This window comes from Priapulus caudatus, unplaced genomic scaffold, assembly GCF_000485595.1.
Source record: "Priapulus caudatus unplaced genomic scaffold, Priapulus_caudatus-5.0.1 Scaffold592, whole genome shotgun sequence".
Classification (NCBI taxonomy): domain Eukaryota; kingdom Metazoa; phylum Priapulida; class Priapulimorpha; order Priapulimorphida; family Priapulidae; genus Priapulus; species Priapulus caudatus.
The window spans coordinates 100,247-112,669 of NW_014577653.1; the positions used below are offsets into that span (position 1 = coordinate 100,247).

Here is a 12,423-nt window from a genome sequence, read left to right on the forward strand (position 1 = left end):
GATTAGGCCGTGACATGTGTGTTTTGTTAACTACAGTGCTACAGTCTACAGTCTACACTACAGTACACTTAGTGACTTACAGTCGTAAACTATAATTATCTTACTAGATATAGAATACCCAAGTACACCAATATGTAAGTCTTTCAAAATTCTTGTCTACATTCCCTGCTCAACTCGCACAACTGTTCACCTCAGCCTACTCGGAGTCGAGTACTACTAACGAAACTTGTACTTCAACTGTGTATTGTAAAGTTTGGGCCCTAGTGTAGTGGCCCAAGGCCAAGAGATTAGAGAACATGGTCCCAATAAAACCAATGTGGCCTAACCTAACCCTAATCGAACCCTAACCCTAACCCTATCCTAACCCTAAACGAGACCCTACTTATATTGATATAATATTATTATGATTATTATATTGATATGATCGTAAAGGACATTGGTTTTATTGGGACCATGTTCTCATCACTTGAACCCGCCGCTGGCCGTAGTACTATATATCCGCTTACATTAACTGCCGCCTGCAAGCCAGCGGCAACTTGTCACGCGACGTATAGTACTAGAGGCTAGAGCTATCGAAACGTTGTAGCAACAGTTCTCTGATTTAGTATTTACTAATTTTCCAATTTGGTCTAGCATCTACTTAGGGTTCTCGCCCAGGATGAAATTCACGAACAGGGGCGGAGGGGGAGGGGGGGGAACTGAGGGCCTCTGTTATCGGGCGGCTGTAGGCTACGGGGTCGTGAGCGATTCATCTTGTTATTTGTTTCATACCGCTAGCAGCTAAACTTAATGCGCTCGGCAGAATCCCTACCACCGACAGCCATACTAGAGACGCCAGTAGTTCCGATGGGCCTTTCTTCATGTTACGCTATATTTTAAGATAGCCGGAAGTGCGGAGAGATGTGACTAGTTAGGCTGTCTGGGTGTGGACAGGCTCTCGCACTGTCTGGACGTCGTGGGGCTAGGTTATTAGGTCTTCTAGCAGTAGCATGCATAGCGTAGCCTTGTGTAGAAAATATACACCGCGCACGGAGTCGTCCTGGCGGTCGAATGATCATTTCATGAGGTTGACGAATCTGCGCGATTACCGACACGCTCGCGCTCTCTACTCATCTGAGTGGAATTTATCCGGGCGGACCTGGTAAATTTAAACGGGGCGCACGCGTAGTAAACCGCGGGATGTTATTCCCAAAAGGCACCGCTTGTAGAAGCCCCTGTCTTTGACATCCACGTGACGGAGAACCCTCGTCTATATCTGTGAGTCCCCCTGGTAGATTCGTACTATATACTAGTAGCTGCCCATGGCATTGTGTCATCTTTAATTTAGATCTGTCTCACAGTCAGCAGCCCTACTTGAGACGTGCAGATTCTTTCTAATAGTTTTCTGATCAGGCTGCTATACGCGCAAGTGGCCTGGAGGGATACGGTACGCCGCGGCTACCGCCTACCTCCAGCCACGGCGCCTCTTATCAGCTATCAACTAAGAGGAGAATCTCCGAGTTCTGCTCTTAGGTCTGCTTGTGCCTCGGAGAGAATCAAGGGAAAGGCACAGCGGGGCAATCGGTCGTTGAACGCCGCTTGGTTAGAGGCGGATAGTAGGACTAGGTGTTAGGGTTAGATTAGGGTTAGGGTTAGGGTCGCTCATGGTTGGTTAGCGGTTAGGGTTCCCTAGCTCATCTAAACTCTCTATCTGAATTTATTTCCAAGGAGTCTATTTCGAAATCTTGCGCGCCACCGCCATATCGTCTGTCTCATTAACGTACCGTCTCGAAAGCGAGAAGGGACTCCCGTGACCCGGTAGCCTCGAGACTTAAGGTACGGCCGCTACCGTACCCGTACGCCACTGCCGATACAAGAAGCATTCTCGAATCCCATTTACAGAGTTTAATGCCTCATACGTTTCCGTTATCCAACAAAGGCATCCCTTGAATCTAAGTGGTTGCAAATTTAACGGCCATCACTTCGGGTGTAAACTCCTTATGCTCCCTCGTAAGGTTACTTGTTGTAATAACGAGACTTCAATCCCTTGGTTGTCCCTCCTCCTTAAACGAAATCTCAGGAGGAAGAGCGGAGCGACTTGTTTCAAAGGGCAGCATCTCAAAACACGCTCATTAGCTGGTCTAGATATGCATCTCGACAGGCACCTTAGCCGTTTCAATAATAAACATGATGGTAATAATAATAAATCACACTTGTCAGTACTAGAGGGCCTACCCAGTACCAGCATTAATAGTTGGATTTGACCCTAATAACTTCACTTCAATACGCTCCAATACACCCGCTGCAACCAACATTTCTTAGGTGCACGCCTTGTGCACAATACAGTAATCTCAGAGTGTGCTATACACACTCTAATAATAACTCTAATAACCACTCTAATAATAACACTCCATAAGACAACATAATGATATACTCTATTTCCTACGTGTAATTCGGACATGGCGGTGCGCGCTATGTGTTCGCGTGGATTCGACGGTATATTGAACGTGACAGTTATTAGGGTCAGATCACATTAAGATAGTACTGGTCTGGTAAGGGTTTGTACTGACAGTTGATATTTATTAGCTCATCTGACGTAGTCAAGGGGGGGATTTGCAAGGCTTGCTTTTTTTAGGAATCGCATGATTGTCCGTCCATCCGTCCTCGTGAACAGTTGGGCACAAATCTTAACCGCCTCGACGTACCGGGTCACGATATTTGGACCGCTCGGGAGGGGGGGGCTCGTGGAAAGGATCGGGATGACCAATTGCGGGGTCAATGAGTCAAGGGTCGGAGGGGGACATATTTTCCCCCTTCTCTTAGCGCTATAGGAGGAAATCGGACATTGCGGGCCAAATTCTGAACGGCTCGACTTATGTATGCTCTTAATATTCGGTGTATAGTGTGATGGGCAGGAAACCCATCACCAGTGCGAAATTGGAGGTCACAGGTCAAAGGGCAGTGGGCGAAAGGTCAGATATCAGACATTTTCTGAGGACATGGCCTAATGGACAGAGTGAAAAACTTTTTTGTTTCAGCGCTGACCTACCATTTTTATCACTTTATTGAAAGTACCATGAAATGTGCTTTCCACTGACGTGCAAAGAGCAAGTGTCTGATAAACCTTTTGACCCTCAAGAGGAGGGTTAAACATGGATTTGTTGACTGTTAACAAAGGACTGAACTGCTTTTGGCATTATCAGAGCCATATACCTGTGTGGATGTGAGGCTACATTTGCAGTTCAATTGCAAAGACAAAAGTTTGTTGAACAAGGTTTACGCTCCTTAAATCATATTATTTTCTAAAGCTGTCTGTATATTAATAGCACCCTGAATGCTCGCGTGGCTACCGTCATCCAAAATGTAGGCAAAAACCCGGGGACAACCCATTACTCATGCATGGGGGTGAACTGGCACTTCTATTCTAATAAACATGCACACCTAGAATAGAGATGTATTTAATTTATTACTCACATCTGAGCGAAATTGTCGCCTGCCTGAATATACTTGGATTTTAGCCTGTGAATTTCAGCAACTCAATGAAATTAGGTTATCTCTACTTTCTTGACTTATCACCAACGTAGGAAGGGCGATGCCATCTTTGATTATTGATTACGCTTGCACGCGCCATCTCATAGCAACTATAGGCCTAGTGATACATTATGACACGATAAATAAGACAGTCGAGCAGGTATGAAGTAGGATGCAGTGTTAGGGTTTAGTTTTAGTGTTAATACCTATGCCAAACAGTTTTGATGACGACGTAGCCGGTTTAGCGATGGAACAATTTCAATTTCAACCTTTTGCAGTTCAGAAACAAAGGCCAGTACAGTAGAGCAGCAGACCTCAGATGAGCACTGGTGCTAATGCGGCACTTGTTAACCATCATTTTATTATTGAAACGGCCCAAGTGCCTGTTATCGCAACCAAAGAAATTTTGTCTTGCAATTAAATCGTAAACTCCATCGAAGTTTTCTAAATGATATTGTCTGTGATAAACTTGCAGATGGAGTTGCAAAACCCTTTTGGAGGTTTATGAAGTGTAAAAAACGGGAAACTGGTATCCTATCTCTTCTCCGTGGTGATGGTATTTCCTGTGAGTTCCCTGCATCGAAAGCTTGTTTGCTAAGTAATCAATTCAAGTCGGTTTTCTCTACTTCTTGTGTAACACCTACTCCAACTTTAAATTATAAGTTCCCCTTGATGAGCAAAATTGTTATCTCCCTAAGTGGCGTATGCTCGGTACTTAAGAATATATATCCCCACATAAGGCTGCTGGTCTCGATAAGGTCCCTGGTTTTATTCTGCATCATTTTGCGCATGAGCTTGGGCCTTCTCTACACAATTTGTTTTGTCAGTCATACGATCTAGGTTATCTTCCTTTTGATTGGAAAAAGGCTCTTATAACCCCAGTTTATAAAGGTGGTGGATCTTCCCTTGCGTCAAATTATCGCCCAATATCTTTGACTTCTTTTTGCTCTAAGGCTTTTGAGCATATATATAGTCTACTCCTCTGTTATGAACCATTTCGATAGGCATGATATCCTGTCCCATCATCAACATGGGTTTCGGCATGGGTTTTCTACCGTTACCCAGTTAATCAACGTTTTTCATGACTGGACATTAAGTCTTGACAAATCTCAGCAGGTTGATGCAGTATTCCTAGATTTTAGTAAGGCCTTTGATACTTCCTCATGACCTTTTAATTTTCAAACTTGGTCACTTGGATTTGGATACTAAGTACTACGTTAAAATGGATCTCTGACTTTTTGAAGGATGAAGCTGCCTTTTGTTTAAATACAGGCGGGCAATCGGCTTGGATTGATGGCCAAAGAATGGATAATTGTGTCATACGTTTTAGTCTGTATCTCCGGATTGCTTGTGTATACGAGGAAACGATTTCGCACGATGCTAGGCGAATGTACTGTGTACGATTTGAGCACAAGTTGGATGAGTTACTTGTAGTAAATCGTAGGTATTATAAGGCTAGTAAATGACGAATTTCCCTTGTTTATTGATGTCACACTCCTTCCCTATTATCTACTCCTGATTTATATGATATTCATTGGTAACTATTGAAATTGAAGGATTCAAGTACATAATATAATAAATGTCGCTCTGGATTTGTTTTAAAGTTTTATGAATGGGTAATTACTAATTTCTCAGCACACTCACATACACGTTTTTCTTGCATTTTCCCCAGCTGCTAAACTTAAAGTGGGGTTTTCTAGTAAGAACGAAGCAAAACTAAGAATGAATTTCTTAAATGAAAGAAAACAAGCCTTTGTCAAATATGGCGATACATCGATTTGTTTCATTTGCAAAATTAATTGTTGTTTGCTGCAAATTGCTGGACAGCGGAAATTGCATTTGGAAGCGTTATGCTGCACACCTGAGCTAGTAAACACAGTTTTTAATGTGATTAACAGCTATCAGTCTGGCTGACCTTGCAAATTTTTTTTATAGGTTTACGCCTAATGAAAAGATATCACAAATCGTTACTAAATTGTGGAACTTGGACGAAAATCGTCTTGAGCCAGGAAAGGATTATGACATAGATCTGCAAGGTAATCAAGGGCATAAAGGCAGATCGTCATTGTTCAGAAATACTTGCATTTAAAGCACCTCCATGGTTGTATATATCTGCATCCTATATACACGTAAATTTGCATCACAGAGGTATGAATGTAAATTATCGGCCTGGTTCCAAACCAAAATTAACAATAATTCTAAGTACTTGGAACTCATGATTGTCATGCATTTTAACATTCTTAACGGTTTCCAATTTAATGATGTGTTTTATACTTACAGGTTATACAAAAGTGTACAGAAAGGGCAGTGCAGATTATGCACGGGAGCCCCTGTTTACATTTGTAAATGAAGAAGAGGTGTTCGAACGTGAGACCTATAACCGTAAGTAAAATGTACAGTATTACTTTAATAATGTTGTCCTACTCAAATTTATGCTTCCGATTGCACTGAATGTGCTGTGAATCCTCATGGCTGAATGTGCCTGGGTGATGAATTGACTGTGCGGTGTGAGTCATGTACGGTGGATAAATACCGTTTGTTAGCGTTAATTTGCAGTTACTATGTACAGGTATAGTAAAAGCTAACTATTACCATCAGTCTTATCTATTTGCTCTCTTACTCATCCCAATGTGATGTATTATTGGTGTTTAGCCATGTTAACAGCTGCATGTGGCAATTATGGGCCAGATAAAGGTTGGTTTACTGAACACATTCTGGCACCATCGCTTGCCCAATATCAGCAGGAAGTTGCATTATTTGCCATGCTAGTTTGGTAGGCGAGAAAATTTCTAGAAAGTTTCACCAGGAAGATGTGGTGCAGATTGACGTCAACAATGTTAGAGGGCGTACCAATCATGAGTACAGATGGTTTAAATTTTGGAACGTTTTGTGATGGGTAAAGAGAGATGAGAGTTAAGAGCAAAAAAGAAAAGCCAGGGTTTGTGTTAGTGAATAGGAAAGAGCCAAGAGAGGCAAGGAAACGAATTTTTACAAAAGGGAAACGGTTTATGTTAGTGAATAGGAACGAGATAAGAGATAGGACGAAAAGTGTGAAGACATGATTTTTGTGCATAGGAGTGCATAGGAGTGGATATATTGTCCATTTTGTTCATATTGTCCATTTGTGAATAGGAACGGGAAGGGAGAGAAGAGGAAGAGAGTGTAGGAGGAATTGGTCTTACTGAGTGTTGTGTTTGTGACACATTGACTTTAGATTTTAGACTGCTGCTGAACAATTACACGTGTGAAGCTGGCGTCAGTGAGGAAGTGACACCTGCAGAGATGCATGAGAACCAGCTATTCATCGACGCAATCATGGAGACAGACGTCATGAAGGTATCGTCACAATATCAGAGATGCCAACCACTACGATTTATCCGTATTTTATACGAATTTCTATTCATTTTGCACCACTATGACCAGTTTGTATCAAACTACGAATTTCACTGTGATCCAAAAAAAAATTTTTTTTAATTTATTGTCATTTTTGACCCTCAGAATGCAGGAAATTGCATCTCAGAATCAAACATTTTTTCGGGGGGGGAGCATGTCGGACCCCCTAGCAAACTCGGGTCACTACGTGACCCTCAAACTACTAATTTGATGGCCAGAAACTACAGATTGCTTCAAATATGTGTTGGCATCTCTGCAATATTAGCATAATGATTAAGCCTCTCTATATACTAACTGGAGAGCAGTTAGCTAATCCACAGTCGGTGAGAAAGTGAAATCACTGTGCCACTAGCCACTACCTTGCATAGCTCAACCTACCGTCATGCACACCATGGTATTTGAAATGGAAAATAATGAAATGCATTTAACATTCTTATGGGCATGACAACAAACTTTGATGAATAGAAGAAAAAAAAATATATAGAGAGAGAGACGGAGAGGAAAGTGAGAGTGAGTGAGTGAGAGAGAGAGAGACAGAACGAGACAATATGATATCTATATATAGACGGTTTGCACAGAATATCACTAGTCATGTGAAACTTGTCTATTCTACCATGATTCTCTTGTTTGTTTGCATGAAAGTCCAGTAAGAAGCTATGATTCATGTCCAATATTGTTAGCCCATCTATGTTGAATTGATGATTAAGGATGGCACTAGAAGGCATGTATCTATCTAACCTTAATAACAGCACAAATATTGACGCATATACAGTGTTCCGATATTGCATGTGCTAGAGGGCAACCTCAAAAACCAACAGGTAAAAAATCGAGTTGGTCAGATCATATCTCACTAGGTCGAAGCATCACATATCACGAGCAGTAAGCTGGAAATTAAAGCCATACAACAAAATTCTTTTGAGTGTCATTCAAGTTTAGAAGCACAGGTGTAAATCACGACTTTAAAATATCTACCTTTTGCTACTCTATTGACAGCAACATTAAAGTGGGAGGAGTACTTTAATATGAAGCCTTGCAAGCGAATAAGAGTTGTGTAGATGTGCTGTTATTCATGCCCCTTGGAAATGTACATCTGGTACAGGTGTACAGTCATGCACTGTAATGTAATAAATACAAACCAGTTTCTATTTAGGAGGCTCATCGCGTCTTGGTAGATAATGAAAAAGCATCAGAAGATGAGGAGGAATTCAAGCAACAACTCTACGACTTGTGGTTTAAACTTTACCGGCGAACAAAGGGCAACAGGTACTAATCTCATATATAAACACGAACTTGTTTTGTGGCACTTGTATAAATATATATATGTGTGCGTGTGTGCGTGCGTGCGTGAAATTCTCGTGTGCATATCAAGCTTGCTTACTTTTCTAAACATTTAACTATAATTTACAAATAAATCCATCTCCAAAATGCATGCATGTTTGTATTTGCATAGGGCAGGTGGTTACATGTGTGCATTTGTATGTGCATGCATGCATCTCTGGGTACATAATTACTGATTGTGTAATGACTTTGTCTCTTCTATTTTCATAACTAGATCTTTGGACTCATCTGGTTTTGAACATGTTTTCGTTGGAGAGACACGAGGAGAGAAAGATGTGATTGGTTTCCATAACTGGATACAATTTTACCTGCAAGAAAAACTTGGTCATGTCGACTATTTGGGATACATACCTCGAGGAACAGTAAGTATTACGATCCTCTTACTACTTCTGTCAGCACCTCCTGTTGTCATTCTAGCTTAATTCTTTTCTTTTGATTCTAATTACATATTCCTAGTTCGTTCTAAGGTGAACTTTATGTTCATTACCTTACAATACAAAACTTACACACGGTTTTAATAACAGAAAAGTTAACAAATCCAAGTAAAATCTAATTTGTTGATAGGTAAAACGGAGGATTTTGGTACTGATAATGATGTGAGCTATTGTTAACGCTGATGCTTCACTATTCCTGCGCAGCCCCGGGACGATGTACAACGGCTTATCAGCATCCAGTTCTCGTGGAACGATAGTGTGAAGCCAGTCGGCAGCAGCTTCATTGGCACCAGCCCAGAGTTTGAGGTTGCACTCTACACTGTCGTCTGCCTCCTCAGTGATGACTACAAGACTCCCATCTGCATTGACGGTCAATATGAAGTGGAGATCTGCTGTCAGCGATGGGGAAGGAACTTGGGAGCAGCTTATCCTGTTGCCCAGTAAACATTCAAAGGGTGTGTTGCTGGTCTTGGTGTCAAGTGGTTTAGTGTTCTAGTCACATGGTATATAGGTTAGGTTAAGTAAGCAGCGCATTATGTATTCACTTCACATTTGAACTTTATGAGCAAGGAAAGCTAAACATGAAAGTAAACAGTGTATTATATATCCATCAGACGGCTTAGGGACAATCGGGTCTTCTAACACACTCTGTAATGAACGATGTTGTGTGGTTCGACCTTGACCGAAGTTGGCAGGTGCATAAACAGAATTTCACGTCATACTGGACCCATATGGTCTTTTCACTGTTATCGCTAAACTTCAGGCATCGATCACTCGGAGTGGTGTTGGATTGAAGTTCGTGGGTTGTTTGGCCCGTTTCACCGGCCTCACCAGCACATCGTCTCCTGGCGGGGTATTGCAGCCTATCACGTGATAGTAAATGTCTGATATCAGTAGTCTTAAGAGGCAGTAGTACTGTTTGAAGAATACACTACATGATTTGCACCTTACAGCCTTATTTGTAATGTTAACCACGTGTGGTAATTTGTTAATGTTTACTTGTCCAGGCTGTTGACCAGCTCTATCAATCCAGGTTTTCTGCCAGGTGGGTGAAAGGGTAAAATTCCATATCCAAAAATATTTCTAGGGTATGGATCCATACCCCAAATTATGAGCAAAAAAATACTTGTTTATGTATGTAAGTAATAGTTGAAGTGAAAATTATAATATATGGTATTTTTGTTAAAGAAACATGAAAATTTATTTGCATACTTATATATTAATACAACAAGATGGTCACTGGTTCAAACATGATAGTCACTGATTTAATGCACTAGTTGGTATACACTTAAGGGGGCGGTTCGGTTTGCCACTGAACCATTTATCCACAAATTCGCATCAAATTGTCCATGGAGTCGAGTATAATTTGGTTCCTCAGGCACGTCTTAATCAGCTTCATATCAGAGAAGCTTTGCTCAATGGTTGCTTTTGATACTGTCGATGTCAATGGCAGTTGCATTCGTAAAAACAACTTAACATACATCTCTTTAGCAGTACGATTTTGAGGAGTCCTTTTCTCCCTTTTTTGGACCTTACCCAAAACATTTTCTGGCGGATATCCTGCAATCTGAGTTTCTTGTGGATACGTAGTAATGAATATCGTTCCTAAATTATGTAAATTGCATCCTTAAATAAACAGATTGGCACCCGTGTTCTCTATAGAACTAAGTTCCTATCATAAATGTCAATATTGCTCTCATATTTTCTTGCTTCTACAATTCTGTAAGGAGTGAAAAATGAGAATGCGTACAGTGTTATGTCATAAAAATGTATCGTCACAGAGAAGATATCTGTCTTTTTCAATTGCAGGTAAAATTCTAAATTTCTTGCATGTATGTGTTTCAGAACTTTAAACATGTTAATTAATGGTTAAATGCAAAGTGTGATTCTACATATTTATCCATACCATGGACCATGATCATATTCCCCAATGTGCAAAACGTGGGTATATGTGATTTCATGCAGTGCATTGTGCATGTGCTGTATTGTGCAGGGAGTATAGAAAAATGTTTTCCTGACTAACCCTTTCAAGCATACGAAGATGATGTCAGTGTCCCGTCAATTCACTTGACCTCTTTGTAACACTAACAGATTTCTGAGTCAATGGACAGAATCACCTGTTTTTGAGATGTCCGCCCATCGGTATATACTATGCTATGCCAAATATAACAACAGGAAACATGTTACTCTGTATTGACTGCTCTAGAAAACAAATAACATGAATAAAAAATAAAGTAATATTACTTTTTTTTACAAATTATTAATAATAGTTGTTTTCGTATGTGCAGGAAAACCGGCGGTGTAACTGACAAGGTTAACAATGATAACTAGATAAACAATGATTTAATAGCGAACAAACTCAACGTCAAACCAGCTGTACCGCCGGCCGCTACCAACCAAAAGTTGGAATAAAGGTTCTACCATTCTAATATCTATATTCTGTATCTTTGGCACCACGACAGACTAAGAATATCTTAACAAATATTCATAATAATTAATATGGTCTACGCCTCTACGGTAAAACATATAACGGAGAACAATATATTATACAGAGAATATAATGTATACAATATATATATATATATATATATGTATATATTGTTCTCAGGGTACCACCCACTGATCTTTATTATACTAACTAGTTCATATAATAGAGATCAGTACGTGGTACCACCATGTAGTCTGCTATGGCATGTTTTTTGTTTCATAATTCGATTTTTGTTTTATGGTTGATTTTATCACATATAACATTCGATTTATCACATATAAACATTCGATTTATCACATATAACATTTGATTTATTGCATATAACATTTGGTTTATCGCATATAATATTTGATTATTTAACCATATGTTATATGCAATAAATCGACAATAATTCCCTGTTTTAAATGTTCACATTATTTGATTTTATATCAGAAAAGAGAATCAAACCATTCGATCCTGGCATCAAACCATACGGTTTTGGAATCGAATCATTCGATCTGCGAATCGAACCATTCGATTCTGGAATCGAATCATTCGATTCACGGATCGAATGCTTCTTTTCACGGATCAAATGATTCGATTCACGGATCGAATGCTTCGATTCACGGATCGAATGATTCGATTCACGGATTGAATGCTTTGATTCACGGAATTACGTGCTTTCCGGCTGGCCGGCTCTGTCCCGAGCCACGGCTCACTTTGATCTCGGGCCCGACCGCTGACCTTCCCGTCTCCGTTTTGTACATTCCCCCTGACACCGGTTGCATTCCCGCATCGCCATCACTTCCCTGGCGTGTGGGATTTGCCCGCTTACAATATATTGTGCATTCTGCAGGCCGGCCGGTGAGCACAAGACGCCTCGATCGCTCTCTCCCTCTCTCACTCACTTACCACCTCGACCCCCTCCCCCCTCCCTCCCTCTCACTCACCACCTCGATCCCTCCCTCCCTCCCTCTCTCACTCACTCACTTACCACCTCGACCCCCTCCCGATCCCTCCCTCTCTCACTCACTCACTTACCACCTCGACCCCCTCCCTCCCTCCCTCCCTTACCACCTTCTCCCCCTCCTTTATCTCCTCCCCCTTCTCCTTCCCCACCACCTCCTCCCCCTTCTCCTTCCCCACCACTTCCTCCCCTTTTTAATTAGCCACATTTTCGCTCGTTTAGTAGCACATTCAGCTGCTACATTCCTTGCACATTTTTTCCGGCGACATTCTTTGCACCATGTCCGCGCGACCTCCTCCCACCATCATTCTGCA

The 12,423-nt window shown here is 41.1% G+C and overlaps 1 protein-coding gene across 1 annotated transcript; it reads left to right on the forward strand.

Annotated features, from left to right (window-relative positions):
• The first annotated feature begins 5 nt into the window (after positions 1-5).
• Positions 6-10,932, forward strand: LOC106811935 (poly(U)-specific endoribonuclease-like). Its single transcript, XM_014815679.1, has 7 exons — positions 6-134; positions 5,446-5,546; positions 5,791-5,892; positions 6,725-6,846; positions 8,054-8,166; positions 8,456-8,603; positions 8,880-10,932. Coding segments are annotated over exons 1-7 (828 nt in total). The 5' UTR covers positions 6-132; the 3' UTR covers positions 9,120-10,932.
• Positions 10,933-12,423: the final 1,491 nt, after the last annotated feature.

Excerpts from the sequence above, each read along its gene's own strand:
- LOC106811935 (XM_014815679.1), top strand. Across the intron at positions 6,847-8,053 it reads TGGAGACAGACGTCATGAAG|GAGGCTCATCGCGTCTTGGT; the intron begins GTATCGTCACAA and ends GTTTCTATTTAG. Across the intron at positions 8,604-8,879 it reads GATACATACCTCGAGGAACA|CCCCGGGACGATGTACAACG; the intron begins GTAAGTATTACG and ends ATTCCTGCGCAG.